Source organism: Hippichthys cyanospilos, chromosome 2 (assembly GCF_059441005.1).
Source record: "Hippichthys cyanospilos isolate Australia breed blue-spotted pipefish chromosome 2, RoL_Hcya_1.0, whole genome shotgun sequence".
Classification (NCBI taxonomy): Eukaryota; Metazoa; Chordata; class Actinopteri; order Syngnathiformes; family Syngnathidae; genus Hippichthys; species Hippichthys cyanospilos.
Window position 1 is genome coordinate 20,247,807 of NC_142370.1, and position 20,143 is coordinate 20,267,949.

At 39.8% G+C, this 20,143-nt stretch overlaps 1 protein-coding gene across 4 annotated transcripts in view; it reads right to left on the bottom strand.

Moving 5' to 3' along the window:
* The window catches only part of LOC148427782 (signal peptide, CUB and EGF-like domain-containing protein 3), a 97,874-nt gene that overhangs the window by 58,900 nt on the left and 18,831 nt on the right, over positions 1-20,143 (bottom strand). For all 4 annotated transcript variants that reach the window (XM_088408030.1, XM_088408029.1, XM_088408028.1 and 1 more), the window contains exons 2-3: positions 9,747-9,869; positions 5,896-6,021 (exon numbers count right to left, since the gene is read on the bottom strand). In XM_088408030.1, coding sequence (XP_088264156.1) covers positions 5,896-6,021; positions 9,747-9,869 — 249 coding nt within the window. The remainder of the gene's footprint in view (positions 1-5,895; positions 6,022-9,746; positions 9,870-20,143) is intronic.

A 20,143-nucleotide genomic window follows, 5' to 3' on the forward strand; every position in this document is an offset into this window, starting at 1 on the left:
GGTATCCTTGCATGTTTTCCGCACAACACAGCTGACCCAGATGATTAGCTCATCACCCAGCTGTGCAGGTGCTTGAAAATGATCTTAATCATTGGGATCAAGTATGCTTGAGAGAGAAGCATTGGAAATATGCAGGGTTGCCAGCCTTCAAGGAATGGAGTTTTGCACGTATGATTTAATTGATTTAAAAAGCATTTAAGGCCGTTTTCACTGTTCGACACAATGCAATTACAACTCTCACAATAACATAAATTGGCAAAAATCTACTCACTTAGAAGGGCTAATTAATGTGACCTTCTCATAGTTGTTCCTTGAAAGCTGTTGATGCATCAAAGCTGTAATGACATTGCATTTCTGTTATTCATCATGTTCTGACTTTGGGGAGGTTAATGCAAAAGGCCATTTGTTTCCCTACAGATTGCAAAGGGAATCGAGCGCTACAGAATCAATATAAACCAAATCAGTGTACGGTAAAGTCAACAGGCTTGAAAAGGTACACGGCCCACGGGTGGACTCCAAAGCCACTTCTTTGACGACTGCAAGCAATGTGTCTTTTGACAAAGTAGGTAAGTGTGAATACTAAAAAGCAACGAGGTGACAAAGGCCCATCCTTTACGGATTGCTTGTGAACATTTTACGGTTTTTAAAATTGCGTGTTTTGGGGAGCAAAGCCTATTAGCATAACTGTTTATTACATAGGTGACAAGTTACTTCCACAAACAGCAATGATAATGACATATATTTGGGTTTCCATAAGGACCTGATCCAAAAAGCATAGGTCATAAGTGGGGACGCTGGTGCTAAAGTGGGGATCTAATAGACTTCCTGCATCTGGTTTTCATTGTCAAGGGTATGTGTGTTTTGGATTAAACTGACATTGATTCCTCTGTTTTTCCTAAGACTCTAAAAATCCTTTACAGCTTGGCCATGTGGTGATTAACTACCATGTGTCCCTCACCTCCACCAGAAAAAAGCCATCGCGGTTATAAAAGATGTAATCGGGCCCTTGAATGCCACATTGCCTGTTGTTTCCATTGGAGGTTTGAAAGGGTACAAAAGCCCAGCATGGGCTAAATTATACAGTGAGAGACATCTCACTCCACGTTGACGGAAGCAGTGTGCTGTGATATTGCATCGCTTCCACCTTACTGACTTCCTGACATCTTTGTGAGGCTTAGGGCAGACAAGCGGAGACCTCAGGAACCACGCCGTCCCCGTTGAGGCACACAAGGCGGCGTTCTGCTTCATGCTTCGCCGCCTTCCGCCACCGCCCAATGTCATTATGCTGCCAACACATGCAATTACAAGGAGACATGCTGCACGTGCCACAATACGAAAAGAAATGCATCGCAGGAGATGAAGCTGTCCCTGGGCTGACAGTAATCTATGAGGACTAAAACTGGAAGTTGCAGGCCTGACTGTCCGTTTCACATGACAAACAATAAAGCCCTTTAAGTATCACATTAAAGATTGTGAACGAAACATGAACTTTTAGGGATCAAGAGAACATCTCCTGCTTGGCAGCTTCGGGCACATCTGGTCTTTAAGAGCTCTGAGGGCCTGACCTTGTCTGGGAACCCGCTGCTTAGGGTTTGCCACTCCAGGGCCAATGGGGCCTAATCCTTTCTTTGGGGCCCAAAAGAAGCTTAAACCTAAAAGAGGAAGTCGGGGACTTGGTCTCAAACCTTACTTATACCTCTTTCATCTCTTCTTGGATTTGCACTGAGGGGTACTGCCTAAGAACTCTCTTTGAGGAGTAATCTTAACAGTGCTTTAATGGGTCATCCCTCAAGGCAATAGATGGACTTGGAAGCTAAATGCACATACATCGTCCAGCCACAACATTGTGATCACAATATCATGATTATCGTTCAAGTGGTTGCCCTGCGATTGGTGGGACAACCTGTAAAGGCGGCTAACTCGCCTCCTGCCCAAAATCAGTTGGAGAAAATTTTCCAAAAGAGAAGAGCCTCGTAGAGAATAGATCAATGGACATTCAAATGTTCACACCTTCAATGTAGATGAGTGAAATCCGACTTTGTTGACGATATTGTAAGTGATTAATATTTGATGGATCTGTCAATTCAATGATGAATAGGAATGTTTTAAAACAGGGATGGATGGATGTTTTAGTTTCAAGGCAGAAATAAAATCAATTAACTTTTCTTATGATGACTTGTTTGGTCCGTAGGAAGTCAGAAAATAGGCTGAAATATTGATTTTTCTATTTTTCCATAGCACATCTTATTCTCATTTTGATTTAATACAATGATAACCTGTTTTCAAAGAAGACTAAATAAGTCAGAGTATTTACTGCGGAGAGGCTAAAACGCTGAGGATTTGGACCATTTTAGGTTGCTGAAGAGCGAACCAATTGTCATAAATAAATATTAATTTGATTACCCATTAATTGATTAAGCGTTGCTGCTCTTGATAATAATGTTGAGCTTTTATTGACAATGTTGACATTTAAAATTTGGTTGTAGTTTGCAGTGGTGTAGAATAAGACTGCATCAGGCTTAACTCAGATTTCTCCTCAAATCAGATACAGTACAGTATTTGGGGCAGACAATCCAAAGTTTTAGGCAAGTATCCATATACGATTAGCTCCTATTTGGACTGGTCTAAATGGTTGACTCATCTGATCGGTTGTTACAGCTACGTCAGCAAAAACAGGGCGACGTCCAGCAACTACACCGTGAGTGTTTTGCTAATGCAGCTAACATTTGAAAAAGTTGTATTCCTGCTCCTTCGATCTGAGTTTACATGCAGTCGTTCTCTATACGAGAGTAGTACTTAAGGATGTGATGTCCATGAACGAGCAGTATTTTAAATGGCTCTTCACTGTGAACGATGAGACTCTAGTCTTTGCTAGGAGCCAATGTCTGTAAAGTGCTCATAATGATTATATTTAGTTATGATCAAAAGAGAATAAAAATTATTGAATGTTTATTTTTTTAGACTTTCCCATACGTTCAAATGAAGCCATGTTTGGCACAATACGCAACATGCATAAATGTACTTGAAATATTTTAGAGGAAGAAAATATAAAATGTCCCATCACTTAAAGTGTGACATGAATTACAATGTATCACTAATCCCAGTGTTTGTTCTATGAGGAAACCATTGATCTTTTAAAACAAACTAAAAAATATAAAAGGGAGACAGTGTTTTGAACTGCTCTTTTTTAGCGAACGGTTCTTAAATGGGCTGTTCACTTTCGAGAGCCCAAAGTCCAATTACTAGTGAAACGGTCATACCACTTCCGCTCTTCATCCCGACGCGTGCACGCTCCGTCGCGTAGAGTGATATCACGGACAGTCAAATTCGATCTGTGTGTTTGGAGCTGTTCAGACTGGGAAACATACTGTCAAGATCGGCGAAGAAACCGCATCCCGAATGCGGTCTCAATTTGTCTCGCAAAAATCGGATTTCATGTGCTTTTTGACTTTTCACAGCTATTTGGTTTAATATGCGTGGACTAAAAATCCGATTTTTGCCTGGCAGTCTGAACAAGAGCTGTGCTCTGTTCTTGAAAATTACTCCGATGAACTCGTTAAAATATTGAGAACAGCTCTTAGTAGGATTGCTCTACAGTTCAATTCCAATGCAAACTGCAACGCCACAATATGAATAAAACATGCTAAGGATGACCTCTTTGAGAGCGTTAATCAAAAGTGAGGTGTTAAGCACAGTCCCCCAACACATTTCACGTCCATTAGAGGAAGGATCAACTCTGCAAGGAAGGTAAACTCAAAAGCTGTTTTGATTTGATGGCGCCTGATTTACAGGCACCCAACTATTATCAAAATGATTGATGGATAAAACTGTTTGATGTAACCACCACATGACCGTGTATTGGAATTACACACCTGCACGCAAGTCAGAAGCTGATCCTCGGCACATCAAATGATCCAGTCACAACTGGATGCAGGTTGTAAATGGCTTGGAAAATAGCCCCGCATTGCAGATCCAAATAAGATACGCCAAGAGTGGAGCCGACTAAGAAGACTTGTGCATGAGTACAAAAAGCCTCTCGCAGTCACAACTGGTTACTGCCTATGATGCCATTTCTTCGTCTAGGGGTGGAGCCAAGGAAGAACCCAGTGAACTTCTGGTCCTGATGCCAATGAGCTGTGCCCACGACTTGTGTCATTTCTCACTTCAATGAATACATCCGATAGACATAATTCACGCATTTAGTAACCATGACCAATTTTTCAACTTGTAGTTTCTCATCCAACCAAGTGCTATTTACTGCGGGTACCTTAACCCTGGCATCACTACACTTTTACTAAATGACAGAAGAGGTTCTGGTGAGCATGTCACTTTGTGTGCCCACACATAGAAGCCAATTCTCTAATGGCTTTGCCTGAATGTGTGCTCAGTTCTTCTAGTTACTTACATTTCCTCACCACAGTGACTATTGTGTGGGCTGAACCTAAAAGCATGAAGCAGATGGAGCTCTCAAGTGCACTTAGATGTAATAAAAGGATGTAGGTCAGGTAAATGGCCCAAATCAGGGGTGATGTCTAGGTTTAGCAAAAACAGAAGCATTATTAAATGGACTTTTAAAACATTTTTAGTGAGAATGGATTACACAGAGCACTGGTGAAATATTAAACCATGGGAAAGTACATTGGCCCAGTGGCTCACTCGGCGCTCTAATCTCAGGGTCAAGCCCTTCATAAATTCACTCTCTTTTTGTCAGTCTAATTAAAAAGAGCAGTTGTTTTTGTCATAGGTGAAACGGATTAGAAGACTACATGCTTTGTTGAAATGAGCAACTTTCTTATATATCGTGCAAGAGTTGAGCTCATTCGAAAGGAGCTCATTCCGCCCTGTGGCATGTATTAGCATTTGTGATATGATGTTAGTGATGCAAAGCAATGAATGTATGAATCCACATGGGCTTATGTATTCCACTAACAAAATAATAAATAAAATATGAAAAAATCAATACAGGAGGGATGGACTCAATTCAGAGGAAGGGTGGACTCAAATATTAGGACTTGCAACTCGCTTGGCTAAAACCTATAGAAGACTTGAATTGACATTGGCGTGGTCGGAGAGGTTCAACAATTTATTGAATTATCCTTCATGAAAGTGCACACATTGTCTTTGTGTTTTTGAATCAAAATCAAACATTTGCTTTGTAAAACAATTATCAATATTTCAGCCTTTTATTTTTATTTTTTTTAATGGACCAACCCAATAATTGGATGGATAACTAATGTCAATTTGAAATAATGATGTGTTTGAAAGTAATAAAGGTCAACTTCAACTACATGCCTTGACAAGCCATTCTGGTTACAGTTAAAAATTCCTTTAACGTAGTGGTACTTTAAAAAAATGCTTAAATGTTGGTTGTTTGGTTGAATTACTATAAACAGTACCAAATCAAGAGTAAATAGTTTATAACCAATATATGGAAAAATAGCTGTGTAACACACTTTCATGCAAAATGAAATTGTATCAGTTTATTTGATTAAACGATAGAAAAATTATAGAATAATAAAACAGAATGTTGCATGCACGATAAGCAGCGAAAAAATTAAAGACAGAACAGATCAACATCATCAGTCACTAAAACGCCCATAATGACAGGTATGCTGAGTTAGATTCACAGATCAACTAAGCTTCATAAGCATGTTGCATTTAACTGTGAAAACAATAAAGTAACAGACTATATAGACACTGGTTCAGAACCTCTAAACAACATATAACAAAGTTTTCTCCCATAACCATGACAATTCACTTCGTGTACATGCATAGGAAAGAATTCAGATAGAATCACACCTGCATAAAACCTCGTGCATACCTTCAAACGCACACACACTCATACACACACACACACACCTGTATACACACACACACGCATACACACACACTCACCTAGACAATTGTGCCCATCATGTGCCAAGCGGAAGCCATCATAGCATGTGCACCTGTAATTTCCTGGGATGTTGATGCACTCATGGACACAGCCACCATTGTATTCAGTCGCACACTCGTCCACGTCTGCAAAAACAAGTATAACAAAGGAAGACATTAAAGCAGGAATCTGAATTATGATCATTTGTCATGTTCCAGTTGACAACATGTTGATTTGGTTGCAAGACAGATGTAATGTTTGCTACATAGAGACATTCATCACGTCTCTACCAACTTTTAAAGTTGTGAATTGTAAACAGGGCTAAGTCTTTTCTTCTTGCTTTTGACAACTTCCCAAGTAACTTTGTACTTGACCTTTACCTACACTACGTATTCACTATTTCACTGTGCCTGGCCAGGCCCCGTTGAGCCCCATCTTGTGGCCTGGCTTCAAATGGGGGCCCCAGTGGCTCTTTGTCTGGGTGAGGGAAAACATAATCCAAATTTTGTGTTCATCATAAGGATTTCTTGAGTCGGGCATTGTCTGTCATTACAAGCGCCACAAAACGAACGCTGCTGAATAATGAAAGTTCAGTCTTTGAGGAGGTTTTCATTTTGTAGAAATCCCACAATGGACATCTCTTTCAAAAATGTGTATTTCAATGTGTGTGTGTGCATGTGTACAGTATATATATATATATATATATATATATATATATATATATATATATATATATATATATATATATATATATATATATATATATATATGTGTGTGTGTGTGTGTGTGTGTGTGTGTGTGTATGTATGTGTGTATTTAGTCTCACTAAATACATAGAGCGACACACATAGAGGATGTTTAATTAAACTACTTATTATGAGGCCTCAAGTCTTGATCCCTAGTCCAGATACCACTAATACTTATGATACCCAAAATTCAGCGACCCCAAAAAACATTCAAACATTCATCTCGTTTTGAAGAAAGACACATAAAACATTTTCCCTTACATTATCATAGAATTCTTTTTTCTCATTTGTATTTTAAACTTCAAGATCAGAAAATTGCTGATACTACAGTGTTACTGAAAAGTAACAATTTTAAAATACTTATAATTTATCCAGCCATCTATGCATCCATGAACTATTCTTGATCTGAGATCAGGTTGTTGGCGCAGCAGCTTTGGCAGGTAAGTCCAGACCGGTGGAACAAGCCTAGAATACCTCTAAAGGGAGGAATCCAAGGGGCATTCTCACTAGATGTCTCTTCAGCTGGCTCCTCTCAACGTGGAGGAGCTGCAGAGCCTGAACACCAGAGGAAACTCATAGCAGCCTTTTCTAGCTTCATACTCATCTGGTACTCTTTTAACCATCAGGACATCGCTAACAAATTCCTCCTTCAAGATAACTCAACTTCTCTTCCCATTACCGTGATAGAACAACTTGAACCTTGCTCTTGGCTTCTATCTTTGCTGCCTTTCCACCTAGTTTGCTGGACACACAATATATCGACCTTCCTTTTCTGCATCATGGCAACCACCTCTCTACTCTTTCCTCTTACAGTATACTTCCAACATTCGAGGCCCCAACTCTGAGCTCTGGGCTCTTCATTTTCCTCCTCTCTCTCTTCCTAAACACACCTTCGCCCTCTCCTTCTTCCATGAACAGTAGACAAATTTCCACCGGCACCCTGTAGGTGAACAGCACTGATAGCGGTCATCGTTAACCCAGGCCGAGACCGATCCGGTACGGAAGTCGTAGTTTGGATTTGCATATTTGATTTGGCAAAAGTTTTACACCCTAACGCCCTTCCTGACACAACCCTGTGCATTCCCGCAGGCTTGAGACCTTCACAAAAAGGCACTGGCTTGTACCCCCTTTGTGGCTACATTCCTAGTTGCACAGTATAATGTATATAGATCAAATATTCTGTATGCCGCTGTTGCAATAGAGAACATTTCTCTTCATCGTTGGTAGTGGTAATATTACGGTGACAAAACAATGCATACTAAATAACCATTAACACCACAAAGTGAATTCGCAAGTGTGACAAGCAAGGAAATGTGTCTCACAAAAAGGGGACAGAGGCTGACGTTTACAGCAACATCAGTCATTGGCTTGACAGTGAGAGTGAGGCTGTCTGTAATGGTTATGATGATGGCCGCAGGGCCCCACTGAGAAGACCAGGACGCAATGGATTGCGAGCACTGTGCACAACCCACTCAGCACTTGCTGGCCCATTTAAGCCCTACGATCCTGGTCGTTCAGCTTCTCTTTGAGGCTGCCGCTCGCAAGGCTTAATTAGACTTGACAGCAGAGGGATGGGGAGCAAGACAAAGGAGCACTCTCTGCTCCCCACATCTTCTTTCCATACGTTCGCCAAGCTCAGCATAAAATCACCAAACGCTTTCCAGTTCCTCCTTTAACCTGGAACACGTACAAGGTTTTCAACAGATTTTCCACAAAATGCTTTGTTCAATTTTCAAAGCGTCCACATATTTAATGCCCACTCCCTCAAACTGATTTTAAACGGTGAAGGAAATTCCTTTATTTTTGCTGTGAATGGGGAAAATTAAATTGACATTCAAACATGAAGACAAGATATGAACATTTTAACTTTGATTTCCCGGCACGTTCATCCAAACATGATATGCAAATTGAACCCATACATTTTATTTTGTGAGCAAAAACAATGCAACTTTTATCTGACAGGTTTGTGTTGTTGCCCAAGTAAGTGCTGTTATGTTCAAACAACAAATAGCACTGAATGATTCAGTTCCAGATTTGGGTGTTGCCAAAACACTTACACTTGTTGCCAATGAAAACTAGGGAGCACACACGCACTTGCACACGCGCGCACACACAGATACTTGCCTGTGTTTGTAGTGGAGAACTAGTGCTGTTCCCAAATTTTGGACTTTCAAGTCACAAATGGAGATGACCAAATCAGACATAGTAAGACACCAGTATATTTTACTCTAGTAGTGTCGACCAGAACGTAATTACCTTTGTAAAGGAAGAACATGAACCAGCTCTTGTACTGGCTAATATTCCCTCACAAAATTGGAGATAGTGTGTGACCGGTTGGTGTCTGTTGCCAGTTAAATATCCTTACTTATCATGAGAAACTGACCCAACAACCCCAGATTTTAAAATCTTTATTTTCCCAATGGGCCAATTCATGATGCAGCCAGCAAGAAAGTCAAACCACAATCCAGAGGCCATCAACAATGATATTAAACAGCTCAACGCATAATGATATCATTAAATTCAACTTGCTTTGCAAATATATCACTATTGTAGAAATGCCTGCTAACACTAATCCTCTGATTGATGAAGGCTAAACATTGAACATATTTTACCAAGGCTTCACAAATCAATCTTGAATATCCAGCGGGCAAGATACTATGGTCAGCAAAAAAAAAAACAAAAAAACATTGTGATTATGGCTTTGCAATAACACAAATACAATTTCTGGAAAATAAAGTTTTGAGTTTGGGAGGGAGGAAAGTCTTCCAAATGAAAAAAAAAAAAAACCCTGACGGCTTGGCTGTGTCGCTGACTGTGATTTGAGCCATATTATTATTTCTCTCCAACATGTGTACTGGAAATCTTGCCATAAAAGAGGACTCGCCGACTGGCTTTTCTCATCCCCCGTCCAATTCTTCTACCCTTGCTTCTCTTTGCTCTCGCGGATAATGAGGTGAGGTAAAGCTCTTATCAAATAAGTACAAGTGTTTCCCAAGCCATAAGGCAAATTAACATTTCATGTATATGTCTTTTACGATTCTCTGCATGGTCCCAAAAGAAAGCCACAGAACGTGGCACTTACAAACCATTTGTGAAAGTGAGCACATGAATATTAGAATATTTACCTTCACAATGTTTGCCATCTCCTTTGTAGCCTGACTTGCAAATGCACTTGTAGGATTTCAGTGTGTTCTGGCAGATGGCGTCGATGCTGCAATTGTCAAGTGCCTCCGCACACTCATCCACATCTAGAAAGAAAGAAAGAGGTTGTTAAGTGAAGCCTACCACACAAAAGAAAATCCATCAAAACCTCAATTGACTGTCTAGTAAAACACAGTGCACTTCCATGTTCAAATGCCAGCTTTTTATGACATGAAAAAATGAGGCCACTATAAATCATTTTAAAACTTTCCAGTACAACTCAACTCATATTTTTTACTATATCTAAACTTGTTGTCAAATGTGACTCCGAACTTACCTGCCACGATTAAAAGGACATATGGTTGACCCGAAATCAATTTCAGATGTTGCGGACTACTTACTGTATATATTATTTATAATTCATTTGTGTATTTACTTAAACAGGAATGAAAGTTTTGTACAAACACCGCCTGCTACATATTTTGAACTTCTTATAATTCGCTCTACCTTGTCTTCAGCTAAGGCTTCACTGCAGCCCGAAGTGACCCAATTCCCTTTTTTCTTTGCACCCTTGTCGTCCTAAATCCAATCAGTGTCAGGGTTTTTTTTTTTAATCTTGCCACTTCAGTCTGAACAGCCGTGTCGCATTCATCCAACTCGCACGTAACAAACAATTTACAAACCTCACAATTCTGCAATCAAAAAGTTGGGAGCGGGTTGTAAACACCCAAAACAACAAAGGTGGACGAGGCCAAGACAACTCAATGAAGGGTGCGTCAGATGTATTTTTCCTCCCTGCTTGCTTGGCCTGAGTTAAGATCAGTATTCACGACTTGACCGTAAGAAAGCCGCTCAACAAAACGGCATCTAAGGGAGAGTTCCCGGGCGAAAACCACTGCTGTCCCCAAAAACACCCAAAAAGGCTCGTACGGTAAAGCATGGTGATGGGGGTGTGATAATCTGGTGCCGCTTGCTTTCACAAGACCAGAACAACTTGCTGCGATAGAAATATTTATTCTGCTGTTTCCTAGAAGACCCTCGAGTAGAACGTCCTGCCATCAGTTTGCGCCCTCAAACTCCAGCGCTATTGAATCATGCAATAGGACGATTCCAAAGACACTAACAAGTCCACCTCGGAATGGCTCAACAAAATGAAGGTTTTGAAATTCCCAAGTCGGAGTCGGAGCAAGGCAGACTCAAGGCAGAGTTGAAAAAATTCTGCACAATTCCTCCACAGCAGTGCGAAAGACTCATCGCCAATTAAGGCAAATGTTTGCTTTGGGTTATTGCTGCCAAAAGATGGCACAACTCGCAATTAGGTTGAGGGGGCAACTACTTTTTCATATACGGTCAGATTGGTTTATATTTACCGGTAAATAAAATGATCAGGAAGCAAATCATTGTTCACGCCACTTTACACGTGATAATATTGGTCATGCAATAAAATATCTACAGTGAAAACCCATCCATTATCTTGACGCCTTATCCTCACAAGGGGTGCAGGCATGATGGAGCTTATCCCAGTCAACTTTGGCAGAAGGCAGGGCACATCCTCAACTGGTTTGCCAAACAATCTCAGAGAAATTAATGTGTCATGACTTTGACATGTCAAATTCCCGGCCGGCGGACCGTAACCAGCCCGGAAGAAGGTTTTCTTTGGCCCTCGGGATGATATTGATTTATTATTAGAACAGGCTCGGAGACCGACTGCGGTTTGCGAACCGCAAGTGTTTTATACACACTAATGCTAGATTTCCTATAAAGCAACAGTGGCGCCCCCGAGTGTGAACCGGCTTCATTCATCAGAAGTCATTAGCTAGCATAACAGCAAAAGTCAACTTTCAGATACTGATCACAATTGGTAACGTTAAAGATGTACACTGAAACACAGAAACACAGAAACAGTGATGCTGAGCAAGTCCATCAGTCTAAAAAAGCAGCTTCTGATAAAGGCAAAAGATTTCATCCAATACTCCCTTTCTGTGGATGAGAGCACGACACTTCTGACATTGGCCAGCTATCAGGTTTCAACCGGACTCCAGCCAGTTTTTGGCGTTACGTCCTATGCATGGCACAACTCTGTATGGAGAGATGTCAAGACCCCAACCCCGTCTACAAGGGGAACCAAAGCATCGGATTGGCCAAAGGTGATTCTGTTAGGCAGATTATACGGACTGTGTTCGAGTATCCCTGTGAAAAAATACAGTATACCCTCTGAAGTTAAAGTAAAGATGGTGCAGTGGTTTTCAAAAGGTCCACCTTCAGGAAGAAAACCATTTTTCCTTATCAAGTTGAGGACCACATAACATTTGTTAATAACTGCATCTTGACTTGGACTTAATTTGTCCTTTTTGTTGTATAATATTTGGGATTACAAACATTTCTGTCAGGACCCATAGTATTTTTAGTTTTGCGAGTTCCAGGGACCCAACACTTTTCAGAGGTAAAATGAGCACTGTGTCAGTATTGTAAGAATAAAAGTGAGAAACCTGAGAATACAATTTAAAAATCTGCTCAACTTTATTTATTTCTTCACTAGTCCTAAACCTTTCTTGACCGAAGCGGATTAGGAATTAGGAATTTAGTCAAAATTCTGACTATTCTCAGAATTCTGAGTTTTTTTCTCAGTTCTGGATTCAAAGCTAGAATTCAGATTTTTTTTCTCAGAAAAAAAGAGAGTTAGAGTTAAAGTTAAAGTTGGAGTTCTGATTTTACAGAGAAAAAAGTGTGAAACGGCAGAATTCTCCCTTTAAGTCAAAATTATAACATCAAAAGCAGAATTCTGACTTTATTCTCAGAATTCATTGAACTGATTAAAGTCAGAATTGTGACTTGAAGTGATTATTTTGACATTAAAGGCAGATTCCTGAAATAAAAGTGAGAATCCTGCCAACATTATTTTTCTTCACTGGCCCTAAACCTCTTCCATATAAAAGTATTGTGGACATTTGTTACGGATTAAAATAATGCTTTATTAACATGAGTTGTGAAGTATTCACGCTGGTAAATATGAGCAACCAACGTCCATGTAAAGTAAATCTAACAGGCTTTTTTTTTTTTTTTTTTTGCACCATCAAGTTGGATGGACAATAGCAGGCAAGTCATCAAGGAAATTCCTCTGCTACAGCATTCAGTTAATGGCTAGGCTCATTTGCAAAATAGAGTACAATGGAATTGACCTCATAATCATACTTTAAATTTGTGACTATAACAGCAAATGACTATTGTTTAAATTCACCCAATGACAAACCTGGAAAAAAAAAAAGTAACTGGGACTAGAAGTGCCAAGTGCTGCTAGTCTCCAAAGCTAATGCAGTACAAATGCAGTCAGTGATACTAAAAATTAATGAGTTTGCATAGCATCCATAGTTCAGTGAGCCAGCAATTAACAAGTACGTGTGCGGGCATTAAGCACGCATAGTAAAATATATTCACTTTATCTGTTTGGCTTTAAAATTGTAAAGATTTTTACAACTGGACCAATGACCACAACTAACCACAATCCATGAGTAAATAGAAATAAACTCACTGAAACCAAGACATTATGTAAACATATATATAAACATATACATATATACATATAGAGTACATATATATATACATATATACACACATATATACATATACATATACACATATACATACATATATATACATATACATACATATACATATATACATACATATACATATATATACATATTGTGGGGTCATATATATATATATATATATATATATATATATATGTATATATATAGTGGGGTCGCATGAGGTGTGACAGGGCAGATGGGGTCACAGAGGTCAGATGTTCTCAATAAAATGTTTATTTTGTCACTCAAAGTTCAAAGAAACTATATCAAAACAGGTGGTCAAAAGACAGGAATCAAAATCAGGTTGGTTCTTAGAGTTCAGAACTACTCTCTTTACAAAGTACAAACGAAAGCAGGAAAGATATATGATCAAAAATGCAAAAACTTGAAATAAAGTCTGTTCACAGGATTCCAAAACTGGCGCACAAAGTACAACTTAAAGCAGTTCAAAAACGGTCAAAGTCCAAATAAAACCTGTTCTCACAACTCTCTGGCTTTGTCTTCGGTGGCACTCTCTTACTTCACGAGTCTCGTTCTCAGCAGCACAGTCTCTCCCTCTCCAATCAGCCAGGCCGGCTTTTATCCCATTACTTAATCAGCTACACCTGTTGAGGCAGTGAGGCATGCTGGGCATTGGAGTCCTCGGCCTCTCGGCCATTTTGGGGTGTGGCATTTGTTCACAGAATGGGAAGTAGCGGCCCGCTACTACACGTCCCCTTGTGATGCCACAATATATATATATATATATATATATATATATATATATATATATATATATATATATATATATATATATATATATATATATATATATATATACTTTATATGTGCGTGTGCGTGCATGCATGCGTGAAAAAGATACACTAGTCAGTGTTGAATTGGCGGTCGTACAATCAAACGGAATAATTCATCAACAACAGGGCAGCATGTCATAATTTTTGGCTGCACATGGGAAGCCACTATGAGACACAAGTTGCACCTTGTCCACTAATGCTGCAGGATATTGAACTGTTGACTGAGAGGGTTTTGACAGAACTTAATCATTCAATCCAGTGTAAACTGTTGCATGAGAAGAAAGATTTGCAAAGCGAAATCCAGCTTGGCTCACAACTCGCACCAAACAAGCTCTGAAAATGACATTTATGGTCATGGTTTCCTCATCAATGGAATGTAATGACATTGAATACAGGGTGTTTTGCCAAATATTTACTTACTGTACAGAAAGCAGTACGGAACTGATGAGCATAGGTCAACTTTTGCAAGTTCACACTTTTGCAAGGATGAAAAGACCTATAAATGGTGTCCTTGTAAGTCAAAGTGATGTTCGAAATGTATCATTCTGAAGATTTAACTGAACAGAATCTGACAAAGAAGATACGCGCGTGTGCAACTGTGATGTAATTATCGGTCGAGACCATGTGGCAACATGGTCGCCCCCTGTGATGTATGCTGCTGCTCCATCCATATCCCACAAATGCAATAATTAGAATATTGTGTTCAAACAAGCAGGACAGCATCAAAGAAATTATTATAAAAATCGTTTTTCAGAACAATTCCCCTTTAAAATACAACCGAGTTTTGACACATGGTACCGTTAATTTAAGCGTTCCCTTTTAAGCGTCAATTGCTGCAGGGTGAGAATATGAAAAGATAAGAATGGAAGTGAACTCAAGCAGATGCCCGGTCAGGGAACCTGTAATCCAACCGATCCCTACCTAACTTGCCCAGGTGTTTGGGATTACCCCTCCGCACATGGGCGAAGGGCACTTTAATGAGGTTTACATAGCTTCCAATATCCACTCTTATCACAAGCCCTCTGCAGTAGCCAGCTGATCCCACTGGGAAATGACCTGCAACCTGAACCCTCACGCTTGGCACGTTGCCTTATTCCTGGAGGACTCGAGGTCTGTTGTGGGGTAGTAACAATGCAGGATGCCCGCGCGATCAAAATCATAAACTCTAGCGGTTTCTGTGATACCTTTTGTTCCAACTGTTGTGAGAACAACATCTGCAAAGTTTGTCTCGGGAAACTTTATTAAACTTGGATTTACTTCATTCAGCAAGAGTATCAAGCTCCATGTTCAGAATATTTAGGGAGACCAATGTTTTCGGGCTCCCTCTGCTACATATTAGCGCAGCCCAAAGGATTTATTCCAGTCGAGAGTAATCATTGGATTATTTACCTAACTAAATGATTGACTGGTTGGTCAGAAATATGTGGAATAACGTAAAGTAGATAAATTAGTGATGTTTTCCTGTCCTCCATAATTTCTTGTCTAAAAAAGCATTTTAGAGTACTGTGCAAAATGGAATTCAGTATGCAGTCGAGATGGTCGTGGCTCAACTCCTGCCAAGCTTCCTCCTGGCCATTTAGCAATGCAGAAGCTCTCCCCATTTGCAGTATTGATTTATATTATGTGAGAACAATAAGACATCTCCTGTGGCGTAGCCTTGGGCTTTCGTCATCTGCCTTCCCAGAATAAAAAAAAAAAAAAAGAAAAGAGACCACAAGAGGAAGTATTGGTTTTAATGTGGAATGTATTCATTATTGTAATTGTCATGTTTGTTGGCGCCAGTTTAATGCTCCTGGTCTTGCAATAAGAAGCAAGGTCAAACAGTTCGCCTTGTTTCTACGTAGCTTTGGAACAGTAATTTACCTTTTTGTTGCAAATCATATGTCTCCATTTCTTCCAACAGTACAGTTTCACATGCCCACCAAGGGTTTACAAGGGTGGAAATCAGGTCATAAACATCTTTGCGTGTTTAAATCAAATTGTTGGCTGTCCCAATATTTCACCATTATGACTCAAACTATGACAGTACAGCTTATTTTCTAGTTATTAATGTTCCCTTTGGCTGAACGATTTACTTAATCTTCCCAGGGTTTGCTCATGTGCACCTCTTTGGCGTATTGACAAACATTTAAAGAAAATGCAACAAAGTTGATAATATGTAATCATGAAAGTCATTCACATTCTTCGCAACGTACCAGTCCACTGGCATATTTTGGGCTTTACATCAACTAGACCGATTACGTGCGGTGAAATCCTCCAAATCAGTTCGATATGTGACAATGTGCAAGTCATCAAAAAATTCCACCTCTAATCAATGGCAAATGGGAAATTTGTATTCGAGCAGCACCATTTTCAAACGCTGTCCCCAAAGGAAATGCCAGCCACCAGCCAAAGCATTTTTTTGCAGTGACATGAAAATGACTAAAACGAGCAGGCTGGGAAACCAAGTAAATGGACGACTCCCCTGTTTTCTTTGGTGTTAGCAGCACGAATGGAAATAAACAAAGCAATAGCAGTCGCAAACTTCGATTATCATCTGACCAGTTATTTTTTTGCAAGTACTCCATGTACCCACAAACGAAACAATTCCATTGAAGAACAAAAGTTGCATATGCTCCAAATTGCTTTGGCAAGCAAATAAACATGTCAGAGTCAATACATCCTTTGGTGCAGTCTGAGACAAAAATGCCTGTATGTTCAGTAATGCCGCTCTGGTAATTGACTCATGCCCAAGATTAAAAGATTGGGTTTTCCCAGTGAGTTTCTTTCATTCTTTTGTGTTGAGGAATCATACTTGCTGGGAACAAATTTGGTTAGTTGGAGGATGAAGCCATTGCTTTGGGATAGGGATGAATAAACAAAGTCAAAACACACCAAAATAATACCAAAGAAGAGAGGGATCTTTGGGGAAAACCCAGTCATATTTCACTGAAATAGTTTCTCGTATTTTACATCGGGATCCCATAGCTTTCCTTGTTTCAGAACATTTGTGACAAAATAGCTCTCATTTAAAGAAACTGGAACTGAAGGAACATGTCAGGGAAGGCAAATAATTGATGATGCTATTGCTCAACAAATTTAACCGAGTGCCACCCACCTAAAGATTCATAGCTCTCAGTCAAGAGCATTGCGGATAAACATTTCATTATATTACATTTTTTTAAAATAATTACAACAGCAATATGCAGAATCTCTTTAACCAAATTAATATTTAAAAAGGTGTATTAACAATGGATTTTCAAATTTTGCTTAGAGTTGCTCAACATCTTTCATCAAGCAAAGAAATTTAAACATTGACATGTACGTAGAGGCGTATAATCTTGACTCAACTGAGCCTTGACTCAATTAAATGTTACTGACAGAAGAACAGATGGGAAACATGATTGTTCTGTTTGTTTGTTTGTTTGTTTGTTTGTTTGTTTGTTTTGGGGGAGGCAAAGTAAAAGTCTTTTCTTTTGGTTTAAAGTGATTACATTCAAATGAACAATGTATCTTTACTGCCACAATCAAATATATTCACCAGATTGGTTTTCAGCAGGGAGGGAAACATTTTTTGTTGTGGACGATTTCAAAAATAATGAAATAATTTTTTTCCTTCCCTGTTTGCTGCGATGTGTTTGGCCCTTCCGTAGCTTCCGCATTCATCGTTTACTTCGCACTCACGCCAAACAGCAGGCTAGCGCACCATGGCTACAGCTAAATATTACGAATCGTTTGTTGCTAAAAGACAGGTGTTGTTTCATCAGTGGTTCTGGAGTCGTTTGGGTTTGCAGATGTGGAGCAACTACCGCTGCTGCATTTGTTCACAACAAACGTATTTTAGCAACTTAATCGGAGGCACCCCACAAAGTATGGAATATGTCAAGCTTTATGAGGGGAACAACACCATGCCATCCAACAAACTGCTGCTAAAAAGTAGCTCACCAAGGAGGTGTCATTCACACATGGAAACACCTATGATGAAGGGGCACGATGCAGAGCCATCACGGAAGCGGGCGCGTTACATTTTGCAACCTTACGTACTGTATTTACAGTGGAAAAGACTGGGGTGGAATTGTCCCATGCAGCAGGGTATGTATGCCTCAAGCCACAGGCAGTGGACAGGCTGCTCTTCCGTGGCAAAAAATGCCCTAATTGGCATGGGAGCGGGTCGTTCCCGATTTGGCTGTGAAATTCATGTTTGAATACCTCGGTCATAACTTACCGACACATTTAAATGCTGGTGTTGAATCGCTTTGGATTTGATGTTCGCATAGCTTTTGAGTTAAAGAGTTGGGGGCTAACATTGGCTTTTTTTGTTGATTATGAGGGAGAGAAGTGTCAACACACTGGAAGTCAGACAAGTTCGGGCGCCTCACACTCAAATAGAAAATGTAATAGTATGGTATAAATTGAGTATGTGTCACGAAAGGTAATAAAAAGAGTTTGTCATACAAAGAAAAAAAGATGCATTGATGGAGCGAGTCAGGAACACCATGTACATAAAAAAACACTGACGGTGCAACTGACGGTAATTTCACGGCATGTTTCTTAGCTTCCTTTGTCAGTTTTGATTTTTGGTTGTTTTGTACTTGTAGTTTGAGGTGTCACAATAGCTAGACCTAGTAGAGTCACAGTCAGCGTTCTACTTGTCATGTTTCCTTTTTCAAAAAGATTGTTTCGTCCGCTTTTTCATTAGACAGTCTATACCACACACACACACACACTCACACTACTTTCTTTTTTTTTTCATTTGTATCTAATACATTTTGAACTATCGCTCCTAACTTTGGTATGAGCTGCCAGCTACAAAGGTGAAATCTTGTCAAAGTGGTTTTTCCTTCCTTATTTATTAGAAAGCCTGAATTGGGAAGTGATTTTAGCAAGGTGGACTCATGGGTGCGTGAGCTGGAATAGGATGCGGAGGGGAGTGCGTGAGTGTGTGATAGAATTCTAGGGTCGTAGCTGTGCAGTTCAAACACAGGGCAATATTTACTTTGAGCATTTAGACCATTGCTGCTTGCATCGCCCCAAACCTGCTGACACCCAATAGACAGAATCCAGCCAACTCTCTCCACATATCTGTCACCTGTCTTTCAGGTGCAAAGATAGAACTTAGAGAACTAGCGTAGCATTGGCATTAGCTCCACTCATGAGATAAGGACCACATGCCCACAGATACATTTTGGTGCAGTAATTTGGACACAGATGTTTAGTGCAATGAGCTTTTTACAGCAGGAGAGCAAGGGTGGAGTTCAACTCCCAACAAAGTGTTCTCAGGTTTGGGAGAGAATTGTAATTATCCATCACAACACCACACTTACATGATGCTTACGATCGTGGTTGAGAAGGACATGGTTCATGTCAAGAAAATGACTTTAGGATCACGGCAATAAACCAATAATTGTTGTTCCGTTTTTACAATATGTTCTGCCCCTTGATATATTAGCAGGTACTGGAACCCCGCCAAGTGGTTTGAATGTGTTTGAAAAACACATCAGGAAAAAAGATGAAATACAGTAATCCCTCGTTTATCGCTGGGGTTACGTTACGTTCCAAAAATAACACGTGCAAAGTGAAATCCGTGAAGTAGCCAGCTTTATTTATTGCTTTATTATTTTACAATGCAATACGTAACTATAGAATAAAACCAAAAATCAGAACCTGTTTTAAAGCCCCAAATTTGTTTAATATAGTAATACAAAGTTGGAAACATTGTCACTCGCGTATTTCACAGTCCCAGCTATGCCTCTTCGCCCTGAACCCGCACATTGTTATGAGTAGTTGTTGAGCTCTTTCTCTTTCTGAGCAAGAAGATTTTTATAAACGGATATGCCCGTACATCGAATTAAAGTGATGCCTCTCATATCATAACAATAAACTTGAAATTTCAATTTATTACAAAAAAAATCTAGGTAAAAGTCAGATTTCCAAAGCTGCGCATTTCGCCCGTTGCTCTCGGTAGGCACACAGACGTGTGCGTTTCCTCTCGGCACGCCTACGAGTCACGGGATCGGC